The sequence below is a fragment of the Protopterus annectens genome, chromosome 1.part0 (assembly GCF_019279795.1).
Source record: "Protopterus annectens isolate FY-2018-M chromosome 1.part0, PAN1.0, whole genome shotgun sequence".
NCBI classification, from domain to species: domain Eukaryota; kingdom Metazoa; phylum Chordata; order Ceratodontiformes; family Protopteridae; genus Protopterus; species Protopterus annectens.
The window spans coordinates 1,530,069,933-1,530,096,996 of NC_056725.1; the positions used below are offsets into that span (position 1 = coordinate 1,530,069,933).

A 27,064-nucleotide genomic window follows, 5' to 3' on the forward strand; every position below is an offset into this window, starting at 1 on the left:
TTTTAGGATTACCAGTGGGTGTCTTTCAGTGCCTTGTTTCGTGGTTTAAAAATATGATTAAAGACTACCATTAGATGCAGGTGTATGGATCTTCAGGTAAGGTTTTCTTTTGCTGAACCTCATACCTCTCAACCTCTTAGAACAAAAAATCTGAACAATGCCTAAAATAATAGAGGGATAAAGGCCCAAAAATAGGGACAGATTTTATACATTGCACTGATAAATTTGGAAAGTTGCTAGAATAACAAGATTTGTGCTAGCATGAATTTTCTGAAGTATGTGAAGTCTGAAACTGAAATGTGCGCCATTATTTAGAGATTTCAGTCTTCAGTAACTTGCCATAAAAACACAAATTTAATGAGGAACAGACTAAAAATATGGGGCTAAAATCTGAGCATTCTAAAAAATCTGAATAGTTGAGCAGTATTCAAGTCTGTCTTTTTCTAATTTCTTTTAGAAAACTACATACCCATTGCCAAGACTTAAATTGTGAAGCTCTTTCCCAGTTCAACAATTGTGGTTATTATAAACATAGTCAGATATGTCCAGAAAATCATCTGAAAGATCTATATCTTATCCTGTATCTGTGTGGTCCCAAAAATGAGGAAAATGTTATAAAATCCTCCACTAAATACCTGCATTTCCCTGACATAGCATGGAAATTACTGTATCTAAGAAAAGTATGTTTCCCTCCCCCTTACTTAGATGTTATGCTTATGGCTTGTATATTTCTAGTGATATTTTGTAGATTGTCATACAGGGTAGCCTTCTGAAACAGTTTAGCTATTGTATTGTTTGAATAATTGGTTAAGTTATTTATTGCCACTTTTGGTTTGGAATGCCCAGGTGAGAGATTTCCATTTTCTGTGAAATTCAGGGGGAAAGACGTCAAATAGCAGATACCTATATGTGTGACAGTATATTATACTATAACAGCAAATGTAAAAGTATCAATGACTCTTTGTAAAAGACCAAATATATTTTAGTCTAAAATGCTGACCATAAAGTACGCAATTAGCCATAGAAAATATTACGGAGAGATAGTAGTGCTAACTTAAGAATGCTTACTACTGACTTTGGAGGACGTACAAGATAATGAAGAATGTCAGTGACAGTACTCAATGCATATTTGTGGACTCACAATTTAATGTATAAGTTAATGATATGTTTAGCTTTAATGGCGTATATTGTTTACTGTGGTGCGTGAATGAATGCACATTGGTTAATTGAGATAATGATTGCACTTGTATTGTATATTATATCACAATGACACTCACATGATTTAAAGCAATGACTTCAGAACAGATTTAAATGCTTAGATGAGATCCTCTGTCTGACCTCAAAATACTATCTTAAATCAGTGCCGCCTGTTTCAGAAAGTGTTATATATATATATATAATGTTCATGGTTTTTCAAAGGTTTTCCTTATTCTTTCTACATAATACTTTCATTGTTTCTTCTAAAAATACTAACCTGTATCTTTTGCATAATTCTTAGGTTGCCTGATCAATATCTGCAAGAAAATTATTGCCGGAATCCTGATGGGGAGCCCAGACCATGGTGCTTTACAACAAACCCAAACAAACGCTGGGAGTTCTGCAGTATTCCTCGCTGCAGTATGTTTACTATTAACTCATTATTTCAGATTAATTTTAAGAACACGCAAAAACTAATGTCTAATTTAGACAGAGTACTAGCAAGATGCTACATAACAGCTGTGTGGAAAAGTAAGCACAACAATTCAGTCATATTCACTCAGTTTCTTTCCACTTTTCCTTGTGAGGTTCTTGATGGCAGCACACTAAGAAGGGAGAGAAACTTTTGTATTATCAGCCACAGATTTGAGAATACCTTGTGGGAACTCTAAGTGTTTCCAGGCCTAAAGAGAGATGCATTCCTTTCAGCATGTTTGGGTCTATACCAGGGCCTTCACTCAGGCCACTATAAGTAAATCCACTGGGGGCATCCTTATAAGATACTTGAATAATCTCATTTTACTCCTCCTGACCTGAATAAATAGCAGTTCATATGTTCATACGTAAATACTAGGCTAACTCACCCAAAAGGCTATTTTAAACCTATCCAATAATAAGAGGTCAAAATCAAACCTTGTACATTGTGTCTGTGAGGTGAACATCTTATAGGTTCATAGGTTCATAGGTAGGTACTAGGCTATCGGCCCAAAGACCTACGTAAGCCTAGCCAACAAGGTTCCCTGGCTTACGTCACCCAAGAAAGTTATTTTCCTGTGCCACTGTCGAGCAGAGACACAAAAGTGATCCCTGGGGTGTATTTCCTATTTCCTATCCACTCATCAAGATTTTTCTTGAAGAATGCTAATGAAGAACTTTGCTCAACATAGATGGGTAGCCTGTTCCAGAATATGGGAAGTCTCTGGGACAGGAATCTATCCCTCCAGCATGTCCTGTTTATTGTGGTGACAAGGTTTAGGTCCCTAGAGTGTGTAGCTCAGAGGGATTGGGATTTCTTTAGAAGTAGCATGTCCAACAGCTCTGGGTTTTACATAGCTTTATATGTTAGGCAGAGATCACCTGGGAGTGGGCGATATGCTACGGAGTAAATCTGGAGTTTTTTGAGGCGGTCAGGGTAGGGCATTTGTTTGAGGCCAGTAATCCTCTTTGTGAGGTACTTCTGTGGCCTTTCTAGCTGCTGCAGATATCTTGTGAGGTGCAGTCCAAAAGGGGCATTGTACTCTATAATGGGTCTAATGAGTGTCGAGTACAGGGGAAAAATTACCTCTTTTTTCCTGGATGAAAACACTCTTATGATGAGGTGTGCCATGTAGAAGGACTTCCTGACTACTGTGGCGATGTGACTATCAAAGGAGAGACTACTGTCCACCTGGGTCCCAAGGTCTCTTATCACACATTCGGTGTTAAGTAGATTGCTGCCTATGTGGTAGATCATGGGTACAGAGTTTTTACCAAAGGGGATGACACTGCACTTCTTGGCATTGAGCTTGAGGAGGCCATGGCTCTGACAGCAGGCATCTGTCTCAGCGTGGCCCTTCTGTAGAATGTCCGCATCATTTGGGGACTTGACTATGGCTCCTAGTTTGCAGTCATCTGCAGCCTTCATTAGCCTGAGGCCTTCTGTGTTAGCCTGTACTTCAGAGAAGTAGATACCAAACAGGAGGGGTCCCAGGACGGAACCCTGTGGTATTCCACTTGTCACTGCTTTGAGGTCAGATTTGGAGTCTGCAACATTTACAGTGTGGATCCTGTCAGTGAGCCAGTTGGCAACCCATCTTGTGACGTAGGGATTTATACCTAGTTTAGTGAGTTTAGCTATAATTCCAGAATGGGGGATGGTGTCTTAACCATTATGCCAACCCTCCACCCTTCTCAAAGACTACATTGGAGCATGGAGCTCCTTACACTATCACAGACATTAATCCAAATGAGCCTGTGGTGAAACTTCATCTCTACTACTTAAACCTGGAATCATGTTATTTCAGTCCTTATCCACTACTCATGACCATAGATGAAGAATGACACATGCACTGATTGATAAATTTTACTTTGTTCCAAAATCTCATCTTCCCCCTTCCTCACCACAAAATACTTTAGCATTGACTAGGTTCCTGTCACTTTCAGCACTGCTCTCATGTCAGTCTCATGCATGCCTTTCCTATTCCTTGTTAAGAAGACATGGGGCTCACCCATTGCCTGCTGATTCACATGTCTTATAACTACCTGTGAATCTGTGAAGGTAATTAAACTACTACATTAAGAGAACCTGTGATCTTATGCCTGAAAAAAATAGTCAATTTTTTTTTTATAGGGGAGCATGTTGGCTTCAGATTTTTAAAGTGCTGATTCTCATTCAGCAGGAAATCACTGGAATGTGCTGCTGAAATTAGTAGATGAAGCCAAAAAGGTATCATCTGAAAGCATAGGTATCATCACTAGGTATCAATACTGGACACTGTCTCTGGAATGTCTTCATGTTGATATCCAGTGGAAAGACACGTTATGTAAAGAGTTGCACAGACATTAGATACAAATGCATTAATGAATAGAATGTGGACTCCACTCACTCTGTGTTTATACAGGGAGAAGACAACTTGTAGAAGTGATTATATTATCCATAATCCTAATAGATGGCACGGGTCAAGACATATTAGGGGTATATAACCAAAGCTAACTCAAAACACAAAAGCTACTGTAGGCTGGACAGATAAATTTTCACCCTTTTAATATAAGTGTCAAAAGCTAAAAAGTTGGTCTAGAGTTCTAAGGCTGGGCTGAAGCTACACTGTTTCTTATGAATGTAAGTTTATCTGCCAACTAAGGTCATTCTTCAACACTCTGGAATAAATTTTGTTGGGAGGCTGAAGACTGTTAACCATTGTAATAATTAAAAATAACACTGATGGAAAGATTCACACAGATACAAAAAAAAACAATATTTAACTAATCTCACCATATTTTCCTGACTGATGTAATGATTACGTTCCCCTATTTCACTAACTAGAGCAAGGCAAGATGATTGGGGTGAGTGATCCTTATTTGTCAGGCCACTCCTGAAAGCATTGCTGCATTGGTTAAACAATAGTATTGGTATTAGTATTAATTTTATTTAGTATAATTGGGTACCCTGGTAAGAGCCTTAGAGTAGCTGACTTTGGAGTGTTCTGATGACAGTACCTACCTTATAGTCTGGGCAGAGGGGGCATAGCTGAGGTGAGTAGTATTTCTTTCTCGGGTTTCCCAAACAAACTGCCCTGAGACTTCTGTCTCATCTAGTATCAGAACATGATTTCAGTGCTGGATTACAGAATGACATCACATACATCTGGTCAACTGACTCTGGTTCCCACACTACTCCCTTTACTAGAAAATTAATTAGAATGTAGCACATATGTCTCACAATACACACTCATAGAGCTTTGCTAAGATGTGTTATAGCATCTGGAAGCTATAAAAACATTTCAAAAACTTCCATCCTTCCAGGGTAGCAATTAGCTCACTGAGAGAACAATACAATAGGATTCCTAGTTCTGGTTTTCACAGACATTTTGTCTCTGGCTGTGATCAGAACTGTAAGATACAATCTTTATGGCCTAAGCCAGGTAATTTAATTTCAGACAATTTTTCAAAGTTAACTGGACTGAGATTAACTTCTCTTCCAGCATTCTCTGTTACAATTGTGACACCCCACCATTGGTCCAGTAATAAAGGAGCCTCAATCCTCACCACTAGCATCAGTGAGGAATGTACATTGGGAGGATGACAAGTACACACACAGTAGTTCCAGATGCAGCTCTCTGCATCAAGTGCAATTTCCCTTAAGAACACACAGAATCCACAGTCAGTCCGGGTCTAGTTTCTCCATCTTTCTCCAGATCTCCAGTAAGACTCCCCACTGGCACAGCTATAGAGTTGATTTCTCAGCTGACTGGTCAAGCAAAGACCTACAGCACCCTCTCTGTCCAACCAGTGCTTCATGTCCCTGCCCAAGTAGCTGACACACACACTCCTTGAGGTTTGATTTACATGCACACACCTGGGAAAGGCTGATACAGGTTTACTACTATGCCCCTTTTTGCCCAGACTATAAGGTGGTTATCACTAGCACCATCCACATCCTTGTCAGCTACTTTAATGCCCTTAACAAAGGGTGTCCAATCTTACTGTGTAATGTTACTGTCAATACAAATGGTGTTTTGACCAAGAGCAAGGCTATTAGGAGTGACCTACAATGTCACCAAATGAATATGCAGGCACTCTCAGAACTTACATATGTCTCACAAATATCAGCCACAATGAAAGGTTTAAATATATATAATAATAATAAATAAAAGAACAAGAAAATACTGAAATATTTAAAACAACATTACAGGACAGTCCCAAATAAATAAAGGAAACACCTAAGCTATACTTCAGAGCAAACAGCCTCAGAATCACCAATAAGTGTTTCACCACTTGTACAATGTACAACATAAAACAATTTTATTGTGACAACCACAAAATAATGTCCAAAAAGACGTTATTGTAACTAAAAAGTTTAAACACTTTCACCCAAACCACCTTGGGCTTCATCAGAGCATCTTAAAATGCAATGAAAAAAGCTTATATACAATTTTTGGCTCCAAAAAACATTTTTAAAAACTTTAAACACATAAAGAAACAGTATCCATTAATAAATAATCAGTGTCCATTAATAAGAACTAGCCAACCTTCATACCCATACATAAAAAAATTTATTACATCCTAATAATATATTCAATACTATATTCAATACTATCATAAATATTCAAGCTTAGTGGTTAAATATGGATCATTAATATACTATATAAACTCTACATAATAAACTGTATCAAGAAATAACTTGACAAAACTTAAACAAAAAAATACTCATCTAACTGTTGAGTATGTTATTCCTATATATTTCTATATAATGTTATAGACTAATAAATAAATAAAATATGCATCTATTAACTCTTAGTCATAACTATAATATATTAATATATAAATGTATTCACTACTAAAAAGTAATTATGTATATATATATATATATATATATATATATATATATATATTAACCATCTGAATAATAACTGATGTATGAATATATGGATATAATGAATCTGTGTTGTTAAAATATCTCCAAAATGGGTTTGACTGGGATGTGGTCATTCATTAAGACCAGGAGGGGAGTAGTTGCGTCTAAAAATATCTGCCACCATACCTCCTTGTAACTCAACAACATTTTATGATCACCTCCCCTAGCATCCATGTTAATTATATCTAAAATGGCAAATTTAAACTGATGTGTATCTCCTTTTCTCTCAATATGTCTATATAGTGCGTTTGTAGTATCTTTTGTTCTTATACTGTATATATGATCATAAATCCTCTTTTTGAAACTTCTTTCTGTCTTGCCTGTATAATAACTTGAGTGTATACTACACTTTTCCATATACACAAGCATTTTGGTGTTACAATTACCTTGCTAAATCTTACTAGTGTCTTAAGTCCATTATCTAAAATAATTGTATCTATTTCCAACATATAACAGCATTGATTACATGCACCACATTTCTTGCTGTGTGTATTACGTCCTTTCTTAGTATTCTTTGCCCCTTCAGAATGCTGTTCTAAATGTTTCTTGATGTTCCATCCTGTTTTATAAATAAAATTAGGTTTAGTGCCCATGATGTCTAACAAAGTGGAATCACCTGTTATTAAATACCAGTATTTATATAATATATTTTTCACTTCCTTAGCTACTAAGTTATATTGTATAATGCAAGATCTTTGATATAAGCCTATCGCAGTATTTTTATTATTATTATTATTATTATTATTGTTATTAAGTACAACATCCTGACGCAATTTTACCCCTGTCCCAGCTTCTAATAGAGGCTTGTATTTTATACCCCACTCCTGAGTAACATATTGTACAATATTTTGCATCATGTGTTGGGGATAGCCTCTTTGTTGGAATAATTCCTTTATAAAATTCAATTCCTCTACCATGGTATCAAATTCAGATGTCATTCGTGCAGCTCAAATGCACTGTCCTTTAAATACATTGGATTTAACTTTATCGGGATAACAACTACCATATTCCAAGTAGTTATTAGAGAAGGTATTTTTCCAATATATTTTAGATTGTAATCTACCTTCCTGATGGAATCCATATTTAACCCACTAAGCTTGAATATTTATGATAGTATTGAATATATTATTAGGATGTAGAAAATTCTTTTATGTATGGGTATGAAGGTTGACTAGTTCTTATTTATTAACGGACACTGATTATTTATTAACGGATACTGTTTCTTTAAGTGTTTAAAGTTTTTTAAAAATTTTTTTGCGCCAAAAAGTGTATATAAGCTTTTTTCCTTGTATTTTAAGATGTTCTGATGAAGCCCAAGGTGGTTTAGGTGAAAGCGCTTAACCTTTTAGTTACAATAACGTCTTTTTGGACATTATTTTCTGGTTGTCACAATAAAATCGTTTTATGCTGTATGCTGTACAAGTGATGAAACACGTATTGGTGATTCCGAGGTTGTTTGCTCTTCAGTCGTTTTTTTCTTTTTTGGATTACATTCAGTTGTTGTTTTTCCAGCCATGGCTATCATCGGTGTTGTACCACTAAAATAATCAGTAGAAGAGAAGGAGAATCTCTCTGGGTTACATGAGGAAATAGTGTTACTCAAGGGTGAAATAAGTAGACTTTTTGCTATGGTACACAATTTAAATAGCAACAATAGTGCTAAGAAGCCATCTCTTGTACCTAAGGTTTCAGATAATTTGCACACTAATGATACCAATTTTGGCATCGCTAGGAAGGACACACCTGTTAGTGACATACGGCCATCAGGGGAAAATAAGCTGGTAAGCAGTACCAATTCTGACAATAGAGAGAATAATACTTCATTTGGGAAGAGAGACATGAATAATGATAGTTTTTCTATACCGAACGGACAAGGCATGTGTCACAGATGTAGTCTGAAAGTGACTGCTAACACATTGGATATAATTGAACCCTTGAACAGTAGCAAGATAAATTTATCGGATTTTACCTTTGATTTTTCTATTTACGACGTGGAAGATGAGGCTAAATGAACTGGTGCCAAACCGAAAAGAACGCTACCATTAAAAACTTATTCTTCAGTAACTGGTAGTACTACGCAACAAAATAAAGGTACTGTTTTCATAAATACTCATTCTGTCAATCATTCAGAAAGAGTTGGAACAATAAACAAAGACAATCAGTTTAATCAATTTTTGACTGTAAATTGTAATTTTGATAGTATGAAGCACAATCAAAATACTACGTCTCCCAACTCGGACAATGAAGGGAGTCTAAAAAGTATGATTTATTCACTGGGCAAAAAATTAAAAAGCATTAATGGACTGAAAGCCGATAATGCTTATTTACTTAAATGTATTGACATGAAAATAGTCCTAATGGGATTGAGGTTTTTTAAACAACCTATGGGCTTAGTATTAATTAACAATGGTATTAGTGAATTTAATTAATTTTTTAATGAATGTGGTTTTAATTTTATGCGAATGCTTATCAAATATAATAATGAGAAGCTGTGTATGTTAGTACAAGAAACAGACAATTTCAACATTAAGATAACTAACGACCTGTTATTTCCCGAATGGGAAAGACTATACATTAAACAATTCCATTTAGCTGAGAAATGGATAAATTGTATCCGTGATAGAAAGTGTAAAAAAATACAAAGAGATGTTGACCAATATAGGAAGGATACAGCTTATATATGGCTGAAAGAAAAAGAAAAAACTAGGTATGACAACAAGATTGACAATCCAGTACAGGTAGGAAGGAATTCCCAGGATAGGTCACATTATTATGGGGAAAAAATTTTTTGGAGGGACAATTCAGTGCAGGGACAACCTTTTCAAAACAGAGCTCAGCAACAATACTACCACTCAAATACACGGACCAAGCAGAAGCATTGGGGAAGAACAAACAGTGGTAGAATTGCAAGATAGTCACAATCAGGTTAGAGATATAGTAATTATCGATAAAGTACATACATACAATAATTTTAATATTTATAATTATTCCAGTACTATTATACATCATACACACTTTGATTTATTAACAAAGGGTATGAAATATATACCCAATCCTAACTTTGATCTTGTTGATTGTATATGTGAGTTCAAAAAATATATTAGGAAGGTTAATCTCTCTGTTTTGTTTAAAGACAAACATCAGATTTATATTGATAGAAATAAAAATTCTATTGATATGTTAAAGAAAAAAAGTACTTAGATTCCACCGAGTCATCCTATGGTGGACACATATGAGAAAATAGTGACAAGGGAAATATATCAAAAGTACAATAAATTTAGAAAGATTACATGTAGTAGTAATCTAACTAAGGAGGAAAGAAAGTTATTAAAAGATTTACAAAGGGATACATCATCAGGGTGATGAAGCCTGATAAAGGGGGAGGGGTGGTCATTTATGATAGTATCGAATACATAAAAAGGATGTATGATATACTTTATTATTCTGGTAATTATGAACCAGTGTCTATTAATGAGATCAATATAGCCTACCAAAGAATTGATTCATATTTGGAAGAATATTTTATTGAAGGTAGAATTACTAGTGATACCTACAATTATTTAAAGGTAAAATATCCTAAACTTGCCACATTGGTAGGCATACCTCAAGTAAATAAGGACACCTCGGACCCCCCTTTTAGACCCATTGTATCAGGCAGTAAATCTAAAACTTTCCCATTAGGTAAATTTATTGATATCAAGTTAAAACACATATATAACACAATAACACATATGATGAAAGATTCCTGGGAGTTTCTAAGTGTATATCCTACAAATGCATGGAAAGAAGGTATTATGTTTGTTACTATAGATGTAATAGAACTCTTTTCATGCATCCCTAAGCAAGAAGGATTAGATGCTTTCAGTAACAGTATTATTAAATATACCAACTTTAGTTGGGATGAAGTAAGTTTAATATTGGAATTCATGTCCATTGTACTTGACAATAATTTCATTTATTTTGAGGGGGAGTATTTCAAGCAGACCAGGGGGGTAGCTATGGGAGCAGCATGTGCTCCCATATTTACCAACCTGGTCATGCTTGATTGGGAAGTCACCCAACTATTCCCCAGTCAATATTTCCAATGCATCAAATATTACTCCAGATTCCTGGACGATATTTATATACTATGTGATGATGATATGGAGAAATTTCAGGCCTTCATACAATTTCTCAACAACAGCAGTGAATATTTAAAATTCACTTATACGTATAGTTATGAAGGCGTGGCTTATCTTGATACTTATATTTACCATCAGGAAGGTAGATTACAATCTAAAATATATCAGAAAAATACCTTGTCTAATAACTACTTGGAATATGGTAGTTGTCATCCTGATAAAGTTAAATCCAATGTATTTAAAGGACAGTGCATTTGAGCTGCACGAATGGCATCTGAATTTGATACCATGGTAGAGAAATTGAATTTTATAAAGGAATTATTCCAACACAGAGGCTATCCCCAACACATGATGTAAAATATTGTACAATATGTTACTCAAGAGTGGGGTATAAAATACAAGCCTCTATTAGAAGCTGGGACAGGGGTAAAATTGTGTCAGGATGTTGTACTTAATAACAATAATAATAATAATAATAATAAAAATACTGCGATAGGCTTATATCAAAGATCTTGTATTATACAATATAACTTAGTAGCTAAGGAAGTGAAAAATACATTATATAAATATTGGTATTTAATAACAGGTGATTCCACTTTGTTAGACATCATGGGCACTAAACCTAATTTTATTTATAAAACAGGATGAAATATCAAGAAACATTTAGAACAGCATTCTGAAGGGGCAAAGAATACTAAGAAAGGACGTAATACACACAGCAAGAAATGTGGTACATATAATCAATGCTGTTATATGTTGGAAATAGATAAAATAATTTTAGATAATGGACTTAAGACACTAATAAGATTTAGGCAAGGTAATTGCAACACCAAAATGCTTGTGTATATGGCAAAGTGTAGTATATGCTCTAGTTATTATATAGGTAAGACAGAAAGAAGTTTAAAAAAGAGGATTTATGATCATATATACAGTATAAGAACAAAATATACTACAAACACTATATAGACATATTGAGAGAAAAGGAGATACACATCAGTTTAAATTTACCATTTTAGATATCATTAACATGGATGTTAGGGGAGGTGATCATAAAATGTTGTTGAGTTACAAGGAGGTATGGTGGCAGATATTATTGTATGCAACTACCCCCTTGTATTAATGACCACATCCCAGTCAAACCCATTTTGGAGATATTTTAACAATACAGATTTATTATATGCATATATTCATACATCAATTATCATTCAGATAGGTACAATGTATAAGATGGTTATTAATATATATATATATATATATATATATATATATATATATATATACATAATTACTTTTTTAGTAGTGAATACAGTTATATATTAATATATTATATTTATGACTAAGTTAATAGATGCATATTTTATTTATTTATTAGTCTATAACATTATATAGAAATATATAGGAATAACATACTCAAAAGTTAGATGAGTATTTTTTTGTTTAAGTTTTGTCAAGTTATTTCTTGATACAGTTTATTATGTAGAGTTTATATAGTATATTAATGATCCATATTTAACCCACTAAACTTGAATATTTATGATAGTATTGAATATATTATTAGGATGTAGTAAATTCTTTTATGTATGGGTATGAAGGTTGACTAGTTCTTATTTATTAACGGACACTGATTATTTATTAATGGATACTATTTCTTTAAGTGTTTAAAGTTTAAAAAAATTTTGGCCCCAAAATGTGTATATAACCTTTTTTCTTTGCATTTTAAGATGTTTTGATGAAGCCCAAGGTGGTTTGGGTGAAAGCGCTTAACCTTTTTAGTTACAATAACGTCTTTTTGGACATTATTTTGTGGTTGTCACAATAAAATCGTTTTATGCTGTACGCTGTACAAGTGGTGAAACACTTATTGGTGATTCCGAGGCTGTTTGCTCTTCAGTCATTTTTTTCTTTTTTTGGATTACATTAAGCTATACTTCACTATATTCCTGATTGAATCAAGAGAATTATACTGTTCCCTAGATGTACTTACAGAGCAACAAGACAGATGTGGTGAGTGGGTCTTCCAGCTAATGTTGTCAGGTCAAAGACAATATACAAAATGCTCAATCTTTTTCTCAGAGAGTTCTTAAGTTAATATCCCAAATATTACTGCTGGGATAGTTTGCAGAATTACATCGCTTCTTGTCATCTGACTGTATCCCAGGTGAACCTCCCACTGATGCAGCTGGTAGCATTCAGCATCTATCTGTGAAGATTCACAAACGTGGACCCCCTCCTAGATCTAAGGCAGATCCTGGAAGTCATAAAACAATAAACACTTCCAAGACAATACAAAAAAGTTCTAGCTCTAGACATTGTGTCTTCCACCTCACTGAAACAGAAAGGCAACATCCCTTTATTATATGTCCATAAAGTAATTTAAATTGTCAGCTATTTTTTCTGAAATTAACCTCCTGTGCTGCAGTTTCCATTGTTAAAATATATATCTAAACAGTTACAATAGCGTATATACATTTCTGCTCAGTACTTTACAAAATATCTCTTCATCACAAGTCTGTACAAACCATCTTATATGACATACAGTTCTAATACACTTGTAACACAAGCAGTTGAATCATGCTGTTATTCACAAATGACATAATTATTTACAAAATTCCAGGTAGCTGTGCTGGCAGTATTTCCTTTTGTTACACTTCTATATAAATCATATTAATATTTCCAACTGGCATATATTATTTACAACATTTCAGCTCACTGGGCTAGCAGTATCTACTTTTGTGACCACCAGCCCCCTCGAAGACTCAAACTAGTTTTTCAAGTGACCCTTGAGAAACATTGTTTGAGAGGGATAAGCCTATTGGGAATACACTACCCCATACCCTGTCTTGAGATTCCAGTTGCCTTGGCATTGTTGACCTCAGTACTGTGCTGCACTGTTCATCATATGCCTGCAACCCTAGGCTCCACCATAGTAATTTGGGATTTGGCTGGCTGGCTACCTGTAGCCATAAAACCCCCTCAGACTCCTCCTGTCTTGTACTGCAAATACTTAGCACTAGGGTCTCCCCATCATGGTAAGGTTTCACCATGTTAATATGGTACAGATTGTGCCCCTACCTCCTGCCTAGCAGTTCTACCATGTAGTTAACATCACTATCCTTCCTTACCACTTTGAAGGGTCTCTCCCAAGCTGCCTGTAGTGCATTGTATCTGACAGGAATAAGAACCATAACCTGCTGCCCCACAGTATACTCTTTTGCTCAAGCATTCCTCTCATAGCAGACCTTTTTCTGCTATTGGGCTTCTAGCAGGTTTTCCTGGGCCAAGCCCATGATTTCACTGACCCTTGTTATGAGGTTTTGGACATATGCCTCAACAGACTCCTTGTGGGATTCACACCCACCCTCCCACTCATCACAAATCAAATCTAGAGGTCCCCTCACCCTATTCCCATACAGCAACTCAAAGGGTGAAAACCCTCTGGATTCCTGGTGCACCTCCCTGTATGCAAACAACAGATGGGGCGAATATTTGTCCAACTCCCTCTTAAACTAGTCTGCAAATACCTGTAGCATGATCTTTAGTGTAGAATTTAACCTCTCAACCAGGCCATTAGTCTGAGAATGGTAGGGGTGGTCTTCAGGTGCTTCATACCACAGTGCTTCCACAGGCAAGACAGCAAGTCAGACATGAAATTGGCACCTCTGTCATTCAGTATTTCTCTTGGGAAACCTACCCTGCTAAAAATATCTAACAAAGCATTTACCACCTTTTCTGCCTCAGTGGAGGACAGGACCACCACATCAGGGTATCTGGTAGAGTACTACCACTAGGATATACTTTTTCCCTGTGGAACATTAAGTACTGAAAGGCCCCACAATATCCATAGTTGCCTCTGAAATGGCTTCTCAATCACAGGCAAAGGCATCAAAGGAATCTTGACTTTATCTCCTGCCTTGTCTACCTTTTGGCACTGCTCACAGGTACTGCAGTACCCTGTTACATCTCCAGAAATCCCAGGCCAATAAAAGTTCTGCATAATATCCTCCTGGTATGCTTTATGCCCATATGACCTGCAAAGGGAATATCCTGGGCTATGGCTAGAAGTGCCAGATGGTAGGCTTTGGACACTACCAACTGCTATATTCTTTCACCTTCTAGCCCTCCCTCAGGGGTGCACTCTATGTACAGTAACCCTTTGTCCCAGTATACAGATCCCTCCTTCCCTTGAGAATCAGGTGTCTTACTAGCTACCTACCTCAGGCCTTGTAATGTAGGGTCTAAATGCTGAGCCTGTCTCACCTCTCTCTTTGAAACCCTTCCCAGCTCCCCTTCCACAGGAAGTCTGGTATTCTTCGACAGAGGTGCCACACTGTCAGCCTGGGTACTACTGCGCACCTCTGCCCTTGCAGTCACTCTGTCCACAGGAACATCAGCACACACAAGCAGCCGTGGCTCAGCTTTAGTCTCACTATGACAGGGTAGCTCCCTAACCAACACACCAGTCCTGGTTTTAACTCTGTGGTCTATTTGGGTTCCCCCCCAACTACCAGACCCACATGCTTGTCTCCAAGCCTGACTGCATGTAACTGCATGCACACAAGGTACTCTATTATCAAAATCATTCCCTAAAAGGACACCTGAATGGATATCCTCTAACACACTTACTTGCTTGCTTCCTTTTCCACCATCCCAGTCAAGGTTAACCCTAGCCAAAGCTATTTGGAATGGGGTGCCTCCTAAAGCTCTGACTGGAATAGACTGCACACGCAAGTAGTGCTCCTCTTTAACAATTGCAGGCTTCCCAATGGTTAGGTCAGAGGCTGTATCTCTCTTAGCAGTGGCCTGTTTCCATTTACTAAGATAGGATATATCCTCTTGTGATAGTTTGGTACCCTTGTGTTTCCAGACAACTTACTGCTGGCATTCTGTCATTCTCGCTTACTGGCTCTCCCACCTTTTGTTCCCCACCTTGCCCCCATTGGACATCTATATGCTACATGGCCCCACTGGTTGAATTTAAAACATTTAACTCTTGGTCCTAGGTCTGTACCGGGACTAGTGGCTTCCCCTGCTACTGGTGGACTCTGTTGGGGCAGTTTAGGCTGCCCACAATGGGTTCCCTTAGACCCATGAGCAGCTCTGGGTGACCCTTTCCTGTGTAGAAATGCCCTGCTTTCTAGGTATAGGTCTCCCTTTTTCCCCAACTCATCTGCTGTGTTACATTCCCAATCTGCTAACCAGATTCTCATGTTCAGTCAAAGTGTTAAGGGCTTGTTCCCTGACCAAAGGGTCTGCCAGCCCTTCAAAAGTGGTGACCTGACATCCACTCACCCATCTATGAGAATAAGTGCTGAACTCAGCAATATATTCATACACACCATACCTCTCAACCTGTAGCTCTAGACATTGTTTCTGCCACTGCACTGAAACTGAAAGACAACATCCCTTTATGTGGTCATAAATTAATTTAACATTTTAACCTATTTTTCTGAAATTAACCTCTTGTGTTGCAATTTCCATTGTTAATACACACACGCACACACACACATACACATATATGTATATAAAACAGTTACAATAATGTATATACATTTCTGCTCAGTACTTTACAAAATATTGCTTCAGCACATGTCTGTACAAACCATCTTATATGACATACAGTTCTAATCTAACACAAGCATATGAATCATGTTGATATTCACAAATTACGTAATTATTTACAAAATTCCAGATAGCTGTGCTGGCAGTATCTCTTTTTGTTACACTTCTATATAAATCATATTAATATTCACAAATGACATATAATTATTTACAAAATTCCAGCTAGCTGGCCAGGCAGTATCTCCTTTCATGACAGTATATTAATTTCAACAGTTACAGTACAGTCTGACATGAAGTTGTCTTTCCTTCCTGTCCAGCAGGACCCACTCTTGGTACATATTCCACACAAGTAGCTTTATAAATACAGTACCAACACCTGTACAAATCACTTTTATACACTAATGACATATAATTCTTTACAAAACTCCAGATAGCTAAACTGGCATATGTTATACATCCACTTCCCTACTTCTCCTTGCATAGTGGGTAATACCTCACCCTGTCATATCTCTCCCCCCTTTGGAAACTTAAGGTAGTTTTTCACATGACTCTTGGAGAAATGTGCCTTGAAGGACATGAGCATGTCTGGGAACACATTAACCCTGTCTTGACAGCAAATACTTAGCACCAGGGTCTCTCAATCCTGGCAAGGTATCTTCATGTTAACATGGTACAATTTGTGTCCATAGCCTGCTGAGCAATTTTACCATGTAGTTAAAATCATTGTCCTTTCATACCACTTTTAAGGGTCCCTCCCAAGCTGCCTGCAGCTTATTTTGTCTGACAGGAATGAGCACAATAACCAGCTGTCCCACAGCATACACTCAGGCTTGAGCATTCCTGTCATATCAGACCTTTTTCTGCTGTTGGGCTCCTGCCAGGTTCTCCTGGGCCAAGGCCATGAGCTTCCTAAGCCTTGTCCTGAGGTTTAGGACATATGTCACAACAGACTCCTTGTGGGATTCGCAATCACTGTCTCACTCATCATGAATCACACCCGAAGGCCCCCTAACCCTTTGCCCATACAACAACTCAAAGGGTGAAAAATGTGTGGATTCCTGGAGTACCTCTCTGTATGCAAACAGGAGATAGGGCAAATATTTGTCCCTATGTCTCTTAAACTGGTCTGTAAATTCATGTAGCATGGTCTGTATATATGGAGTCTGTGTGGGTCTCCCCCAGGCTACCAGCCCCACATGCCCGTTTCCAAGCCTGACTGCATGTAACTGCATAAACACAAGGTACTACATTATCAAAATCATTCCCTATCAGGACATTTAGAGAGAGATCCTCAACAACACCTGCCTCCTTACTTCATTTTCCACCTACCCTGTCCAAAGGCATTTAAAATGGGATCCCTGCTAAAGCTCTGACTGGAGTATGACTGCCAAAGCAACTACTGCTCCTCTTTAACTACTGCAGACTTCACAATTGTCCATAGGTGCATAGGTGTGAGGTGTGTACTAGGCTAATGGCCCTGGAGCCTTTACAAGCTTAGCCCATAGAAGTGCCCTGGCATCATGCTACCCGACAATAGATCCCAGTGCCTCTATCAATTAGAGCCACTGGAGTGATCCCCGGGGTGGATTTTCTATTTCCCATCCACTCACCAAGATTTCTCTTGAAGAGGGCCAGTGAGGTGCTCAACTTAAAATGTATGGGAAGTCTTTTCAGAGCATGGACAGTCTCTGGGTTATGAACCTGTCCCTCCATCATGTTCTGTTGATTGTGGTAATGAGATGTATTTTTAAGCCCTCCTAGGAAAAGATGAACTGTCCTGCTTCTGACAACTGCACATCCCCATTACCAGACTAGTTGTCTTCCTGGTTGCTGATCTGTGCCACAGCTGCAATTAAGGCTTACATCATTTCCTTTTCAGTCAGGTTGGCATGCACCAGTCCATTGGCTTTCCATACATTAGACTACCGCTTCTTTGTCAACTTGCCATAATTCTTTGCTGATACCTTTGCCTGCTTTCCCTGAATAAACTAAACTAACAAAAAATAAACAAAACTGTTGTGAAAATCAACCTCTGTATGTTTACCTTGTGGCTACTGAGTGTACACACACCTTCAGTGACAACTGCCTACAGGCTAAAGAAGTTCAATTAATATCCACACCACTGTTCACCAATATGTGACACCCCTCTTCTAGGCCAGTAATCAAGAAGCCTCAGTCTTCACCACTGATACCAGTGAGGGACGTTTACTTGGAACAAAGATAGATACATACAGTATTTCCAGATGCAGCTCTCTGCACCAAGCACACCAAGCACAATCTCCCTTAGCACACAGGGAACACACTCAGTCCTTGGTCTGGGTTTCTCTCCCCACCCCGGCTTCCAAATAAGACCCCATTGACCACAGCTTTAGAATTGAGTCCTCAGCCAAGTGTTCCAAGCCAAGTCCTCCACCGTCCTCTCTGTGAAACCAGTGTTCTGTGTCGCCGCTACCAGTAGTTGACATACATAGTCTGAGATTTGATTTTCACATGCACACACACACACACACACACACACACACACACACACACACACACACACACACACACACACACACGGGAAAGGCTGGGACAGATTTACCAACTATGCCACTTCTGGCCAGACTATAAGGCAGATATTGTCACCAGAACACTTCAAAGTCAACTACTCTAAGGCTCTTACCAGGGTACTCAATTATACTTAGTGAAATTAATACTAATATCAATGTTAATATTGACCAAACAGCAAGGCCTTCAGGAGCAGTCACAGTGTCACCAAATAAATATAAGTACTCTCAAAGGTTAAAATATTCTCTAAAAAACAGCCACAATTAAAATTTTAAATACATTTAATAATAAATAATAAAAGAACATTAAAATACTAAATATCTGTTTACAATAAACACCAGAGCATTAGTCACAGGAAATATTAAAAATAACACAAATGGAAAGGTTCAAACAGATACAGAGAAACAATACTTAACTAATCTCACTATATTTTCCTGACTGATCTAAATAATTACTATCCCTTAATTCACTTACTAGAGCAAGGCAAGATGATGTAGGTGACTGATTGATTGAGCTGAAATAGCTCAGTTGGTAGAGGATTAGACTGAATATCTAAAGGTCCCTGGGTCAATCCCAGGATTCGGCATGGACTAGTCATTATTTTTCAGGTTTCTCAAACAAACTACCCTGAGACTTCTATCTCATCTAGTATCAAAACATCATTACAGTGCTGAATTACAGAATGACATCACATACATCTGGTCATCAGACTCTGGTTCCCACACTACCCCTGTACTTGAAACTGAACCAGAATCTAGCACATGTGTGTCATAATACACATTACACTGAACTTTGCTAAGATGTGTTATACATCTGGAAGCTATAAAACCATTTCAAAAACTTCCACCTTTCTAGGGTAGCAATTAGTTCACCCCTAAGGACAATATAGTAGGATTCCAAGTCCTGGTTTTCACAGACATTTATGTCTCTGGCTGTAAGCAGAAATGTAAGATACAATTTTTATGGGATAAACCTGTAATTTAATTTCAGACTATTTATCAAAGTTAGCTGGACTGAGATTAACCTCTTCTCTTCCAGTGTCCTCTGTAACAATATATTCATTTCAACAGACACAGTGCAGTCTGACATGCAGGTGTATTTCTTTTCTGTCCAGCAGAACAACTGTTGGCACATTTTTAACACAAGCAGCTTTACAAATACATTTTCAACACTACCTACACCTGTACAAATCAGTTTGATATAAAAATGACATATATTTCTTTACAAAACTCCAGCTAGCTATGCTGGCATATGTTACACATCCACTGCCTTATTTCTTCTGGCAATACCTCACATCATCACAAAGGTCATTAATGAAAGAATGTAGCAGGTATTGTTAATACATAACAAGAAAGCTGTAAATAAATTTCATCATTGTAGTATTATGATTCACCATACCTTACACTAGCTTCCTGACGATATCTCTCAAACTTTTAACAAAAGAAATTTGGGCAAAGCCTAAAATAATGGGAAGGAACAATGACCCAAAACTAGATATGATTGTAAATATTGCTCCTATAAACTTGGAAAACTGATGATAACATGATTTGTGTTAACATGCATTTTCTGAAGGATACGAAATCTGAAACCCAAATGTATATAATGAGTGATTTGCCAGAAAGCCACACATTTTACTGGGAACAGGTCAAAAACAAGAGGCAAAGATCTGGATATTCTGCAAAAATCTGGACAGTTGAGAGGTATGTTCCTTGCAGTTGAATCGTTGTTTTAAATGCTGGCTTACTAAAGTACAATAATTTAGCAAACTTGTCCTTAACTACATGAATATTGTAAAATAACTATAAAGGAGTCTCTGTCTAAGAGTTCTAAAAGATATGCTACTCTGAGAATAAGGTATTCACTCTAGTTGTATTCAGTGTTTGTAACATATTATGTGAATTCTAAAATTCTCTTGACATGGATACATTCAATAATAAGCTTGAAACCTATCTTATGAGGTTAGCCTTCTTTTAATTTAACTTCAGCCAAAGCCTCTTAACTAGCTTAATTTAGTTTAGTTTAGTTTGTTCTTTTTTCACTTGTTAGTTTTATGTCATGTGTTATGTGAGCTGAAAAGCTTATCTGAAAGAAAATGTGAATTTATCACATTCTCAGAATGGGGAAGGGGCAAAGTTTCAGGAAATATCAGGACTGAGTTCACAGACAAAGTGGTTAGGTTTTTGTATGTCTAGGCTTGGAAATGCCTATAACTTTTAAAAAGTTTTAGTAAAGTGCAGTTACAAAGCTACTGATTAGCAGGATGAAGAAATTTATCTAAATAAAGGGCAAGGAGTGATATATCTGTGCTACAAGAAAGGTCCATAACACACATGAGGTGAAATAAATGATATAACTTATATGAAGCTGCCAGCCCAGCTAGCTAGAATTTTGTAAATAATTCTATGTCATTGTAAATATTAATATGACCCATAGACTTGTATAGAAATGTAAGTAAACTGTATGTTATGTGCTGAGCTTCAAAAATGGAACCCCAGTGCACCCTGTTTGAAAAGAGCAGAAATGTATATGGACTAGATGCCTGTGCAGATGTATGTTTTCATAGGAGAAATTGGGACATACAGAGTTAACTTGATAACTCTGAGAAGATAAGTAAAGAGTTTTATGACTGTGTTAACCACAGCTAGAAGATAGAATGTCAGCATCTAGAAATTCTTTCTATTGTTTAGAAACAGAAATAATTACGGGTTTCAAGGACAAAAGTATTTAACTGGTTTTACCACTCCCAGTTCCAGGCAACTTCTGAAGAATAAGTATTTTTGACACACAGGTGTTAATTTTAAAGTGCCTGTTAGCCTGGGAACTAAAGGCAGAAGTAACAAGAATGATGTAATCTGAGATAACCCAGCAGAGATGTTTGATAGTAATTTAAGAACTAGCTCAGAGAGTGAATCTGTGCATTTTGTATCTTGACTTGGATCTGAACACATCCATCTTCAGCACCTCTCATCTGTGTTTGCCTGGACTTAGATCATAGTATCTCTCTTAGAGATAATAGGACTATAACTAGATGTTTTCTGTATTTATGCCAGACTGTCTTGCAATGTTGTTTTAAAATAGTTCCTGTGATTCTGAACTCTGTTGTCAATGTGTTCAGTTATTAAGTATTGTCTTGTGCTATTATTATTTATTATTAAATATATTTAAACCTCTTAATTGTGGCTGATTTGTGTAGAGATATTTAAGCTCTTAAAGTACTTGCATATATATTTGTTGACACTGTATAGTGCACTCCTGTATAGCCTTGCTGTTGGTCACACATACCATTTGGATAATAGTAGCTTTACACACTAGAATTGGTCACCCTTTGGGAAGGGCCTTAAAGTAGCTGATAAAGGGTGGTTGGTAGCAGTGATTACTACCTTATAGTGTGGGCAGAAGGGAACATAGCTAGTAAACCTGTGCCAGCCTTCCCCAGGAGTGTCTGTGTTTGTATATAAATCAAATCTCAAAGTGTGTGTGTGTCAGCTACTTGGGCAGGGACACAAAGCACTGGTTGGACAGAGAGGGTGCTGGAGGTTTTGGCTTGACCACTCGGCTGAAATCTTAACCCTATAGCTCTGCCAGTGGGGATTCCTATTGGAGATCTGGAGAAAGAGGGAGAAACCAGCCCCAGACTGACTGTGATTGCTGTGTGCTCTTAAGGGAAATTGTACTTTACTGTGTGTGTACTTGTCACCCTCCCAATGTGCACGTTTCTCACTGGTGTTAGTGGTGGGGATTGAGGCTCCTTGATTACTGGGCCAGTGCATGGGCATCACAACTTGAAACATTTTAATGTAAATGTAATATAGTATTGAAGGTAGGATAGCAGAAGCCTGATGGACATTTTCTAGAAGCTGGCAAAACAAGCACAACATTTGTAAATAAGTAAAAAGAGTGTGGCACATCTTGGTGGTGTATGTAAATTCTTGGGATTAGAATGGTCTGTTTACTTGACACTTGTCTATTTTAATGTTGTTCTTAAACATTATAATTATTCTTGCTCCCTAATTATATACATTTTATTATTTACATTTTTTATTTTAAGATACTCCACCACCTTCGATTGTCCCAGAACTGAAATGTATTACAGGAAAAGGAGAGTTATATCGAGGAACTATATCAGTCACTGCATCTGGAAAACAGTGTCAGAGATGGGACCAGCATGTACCTCACAGGCACTCCAGAACACCTGACAACTACCCTTGCAAGTAAGACTGGAGATCTACAGACAGAGGTCTGACACTAAGAAAACAGTGGTTTTTCAATTCAGCCCATTTATCCTGCTTTTGCATTTTCATAACTTCATCATATATTCATAGGCCTTCAGGAGAAACTTAAGTTTGCTACATTACAAGAAGTACTAACATACTTTTAGGGGTTCTGGCAGAGTATGCTCCTACAATATTATGAAATATGAAATTTATAAAAAATGCTATACATTTTTAAATTACTTGAACTGGGTGTCTGTAATTCTAATATGAATTTTATTCTGCCAACTCATTCATTTTCTCAGCTCATTGGTAGAGAACAGTAAGGATCCAACTTTTTCCACTATGGCCAGACTTCCTTGTTTTATTCTTGGCCCTACCATAAGACAAGGGACAAGTAAGTAGAACATAAGGCAGATATGTACTATGATTTAGATACACAAGCAAACAAATAAACATGCCCTTCATGTTATGTGCTGGTCATCTGCAATTGTGTGTTGCTTCTGCCTGTTTTGTAGTATGGAGACTTGAAGCACTGGAGATGAAAAATACAGGCTACACAACAAATCAGAAATGGCCATGCCATTAAAGCCTTTTAATTACATACTCCCAAATTTACAGATCAGCTTTAGGCAAGACAGTATTGTAATATTTTTAGTATGTTTGGTCATTGATATCTTTTTCTTTTTTTACCTGGCTGCACTACTCTGGGCAGACCCTGTTTACAGGTCTGGTGAAAATGTTTGTTATTCATAAAACAAAGTAATCATATTAATGCATAGACAGTATGATACATTTAAACTGCAGAATTACTGAAAATTCACCTGTATGTCTACAGCTGTAAAAACATACATCTTAAGTACGCAAAGTCTTTAAATGTACATGCTTTAGCCTGTATCATTATCAAGTAATTGTTGTTCATACAAATGTACCTAAAAGCATTTTAAGCAGGGGACATGACTTCTTGCACCCAAGCCTTATTTAATATTTTAACTCTGAGTGAGCTTTACCTCGTACAAACAGCAGTGAGGTAAACACAATGTAAAATTGTCAGGTTTTTACTGGAAAGCTATGATGCTGGACTTCTAAAAAAGTAATACCACACACACACACACACACACACACACACACACACACACACACACACACACACACACACACACACACACACACACACACACACACACACACATACATTCTTCTACATGAAACCATATAGGTCCAAGAAGGTCATTGTTCCACTACATTCCACACTTGTCAGATCTATCATTGAATACAATGCCACCTTTGGTATCTACCTAACCAGGCACATACAATTGAAACGTCCACAGAGGTTCCTCACTAAAAGAATACAAGGCATAAATAACATGTTGTATGCAGACCTCTTCAAAGCCCGATCCCTGTATTCTGTCTCCTACAGACTGTTGAGGAAGCTCTATGCCTGGCATACAAGGCACCTTTTGACCCCACTTTGATGTTATTTAACGTTATTTTAACCACAAGACAGAAACATAGATGCATTTTACATAATACAAATAAAGATTTAAAGTTTCATATACTAGGCATCTATGATGCATTCTTTGCGCTGGTATCATTGTGCTGTTTAATATAAAGGAAGACCACCTGTTAGTACAGAATAATACAAAGCTCATTACAGTTTTTTGATTAAAAGAAAAGCCCTCTGCTTTCAAGGACTACTGATTACTCTAAACATATTACATCACGTTACTGTTCTGATGGCCGTATCTGACTGGTACGAATATAATGACTAAAGAAAATACATTAACATTGGTTATCTGTCTGCCTGTAAAGAATCAGCCATCTAATGACAGTGAAAACTATTTTCTTTTCTAGGGGACTTAATAATAACTACTGTAGAAATCCAGATGGTGAGACAATGCCCTGGTGTTACACCACTGACCCTAACACACGATGGGAGTACTGTACTATCCCAAGTTGCAGCAGTGAATCAGATGCTGGTAAGAGACCTTTGTGTTAGGATTGAAACCAAGATATACAGATAAAATGTTTTACATTAAGCTAAGGTATTCCTGTTAAGTTCTTTTTTTAAATGTGCTTTTTTTTGTTTGTAGCTGTTACGGTGGTAATTTGGTCTTTGGAACACTGCCTAAAGAGGCATTATATGGGTGACGAGAGCATTAGCCAGTATCCGGAACCGCAGGGGTGACAGCTGCAGGCCATCTCTGGCAAAGCATTGAGGTCTGTCAATCAGGTCTTCCCAGGTAGACAGATACTGGATCCCCTTAGGATGACACCAGAAACTTAGCCAGTTGTTGAAATCAATCATTTTCTGCATGTACTGTGATATCATTCTGGGTGATGGTAGGATGCTGCACAGGACCAGGGTCATACCCACCTGGGCTACATAATCCGAGAGCTCCTCCATATCTCTTTTCATGTAGTCCAGGGTGGTACATCTCAGGTCATTCACACCCACATGGACAACGACAGAGTCATATTTGCACCTGTTGTTGAGGTACCATAGTGTATGTGTTATGTGGTGGATCCTGATACCTGACAGGCAGCTGACTGTTACTTTCTCCTTATTCAACCTAGTGAGTGGGACATCAGTGTGCCGCACTATCGAGTCACCTATGACTAGTGTGTTGGGCATGCTGTTTTGCCTTAGGGGCTTTCGTTGAGTGGCACACCTTTTAGGAGAGTTATGCATCTCATGATTAGTGTTGTATTGTGGTGGTCAAGTGCGTTTCTGCCTTGGAGGTTTCTGCTGTTTGGGTAGATTTTTATTGAGAGCCTCCATGAAGGTGGGTGTGTGGTTTGTGTTTTTATGTGAAGGCAGTGCTGGTGTGTGTTCTGGAGGGCTATGAGTTCCATGTGATGTGGTGTGGTGCAAGTGTTGACCTTCTCCTCTTGACCAGCATTCCAATCTGGGATGGAGAGTGTGTGACTTCCAATTTGGATAAATAAATGCATCTCTCGCAAGTCTGACTGTTGGGAGGTAAAAGGAGAGGGTTGTCAGTGTACCTGAGGCAGATGATGCATTGCCTCAGGATGCCCAAGTTCACCAGGTTAATAGGAGAAAGCACAGGGAACTGACCTTTAGAAATGCATGGAGGGGTGGGCATTAATAAGTAGTACTGGAGCTGTTTCTTTGTAGAACATTTAGTGCTGGTTGCACTTTTGCGTGCTACAATAGTTGCTATAAGAAGTCTGGTAACGTGCTAGACTAATAAGCTAGTAAAAGTGCAGGAGAGTAGAGAACTAGCAGATCTAAGGGAAAAATTGAAGAGCAGACTTTGGCTTCACTCAGAAGCTTACAAACAGTCCTGGATACAGCAAATCTGTATCTGGACTACACTAGTTACAGGAAAGGCAGGAAACAAGCGCAAATGTGGGCTTTTAAAACAGAAAGTTGAAAGAGATGGAAAAACTGCCCAAACGGCCAATAAACTATAATTTCTGGGCCAGAAACCACTCCTCTTGTGGTAGATAGGCTACCTAGTGTTTACCACTCCCACTGAAAAGCTAGAAGGCTTCCCTCCAACACAGAAAGGCTTGGAGGGCTCTGAAGCTTACATGCAGCCCTGGATACAGCAAATCTGTATCTGGAGTAGACTAGTTACAGGAAAGGTGGGAAACAAGTGCAAATGCGGGCTTTTAAACCAGAAAATTGAACATAGTAAAAAGTACCCCACTTCAAATACTTGAAGTTAAAACTATGTATAAATGGGGTTTAAAAACACTTTATTTTTCATTCTGATAGGTATTTGAATATGTTGCCATCCTTCCTCCCATAGGCTGCAATAAGAAACACTGCATTTGACCTTCATAATGAGTTTGAGTAATGATTACGACCATTTACAGTCAGAGTCCCCCAGGGGTACATTCTACAGCCTCTCCTTTTTAATATATTTATTAATAAAATCTGCATTGCTTCCAAAGAAGTAACTTTAGTTCAATATGCAGAAAATGCCACACTCATTTGTTCTACATCAACATTTGATAACCTCCAGAACATCACATAACAGGTATTCCTATCCACAGAATCCTGGCTA

The 27,064-nt window shown here is 37.5% G+C and overlaps 1 protein-coding gene across 1 annotated transcript in view; it reads left to right on the plus strand.

The window, feature by feature from the left end:
* PLG (plasminogen) overlaps positions 1-27,064 on the plus strand; it is a 791,307-nt gene that overhangs the window by 466,305 nt on the left and 297,938 nt on the right. Inside the window, exons 7-9 of the mRNA XM_044067896.1 lie at positions 1,499-1,617; positions 22,865-23,027; positions 24,882-25,006. Coding sequence (XP_043923831.1) covers positions 1,499-1,617; positions 22,865-23,027; positions 24,882-25,006 — 407 coding nt within the window. The remainder of the gene's footprint in view (positions 1-1,498; positions 1,618-22,864; positions 23,028-24,881; positions 25,007-27,064) is intronic.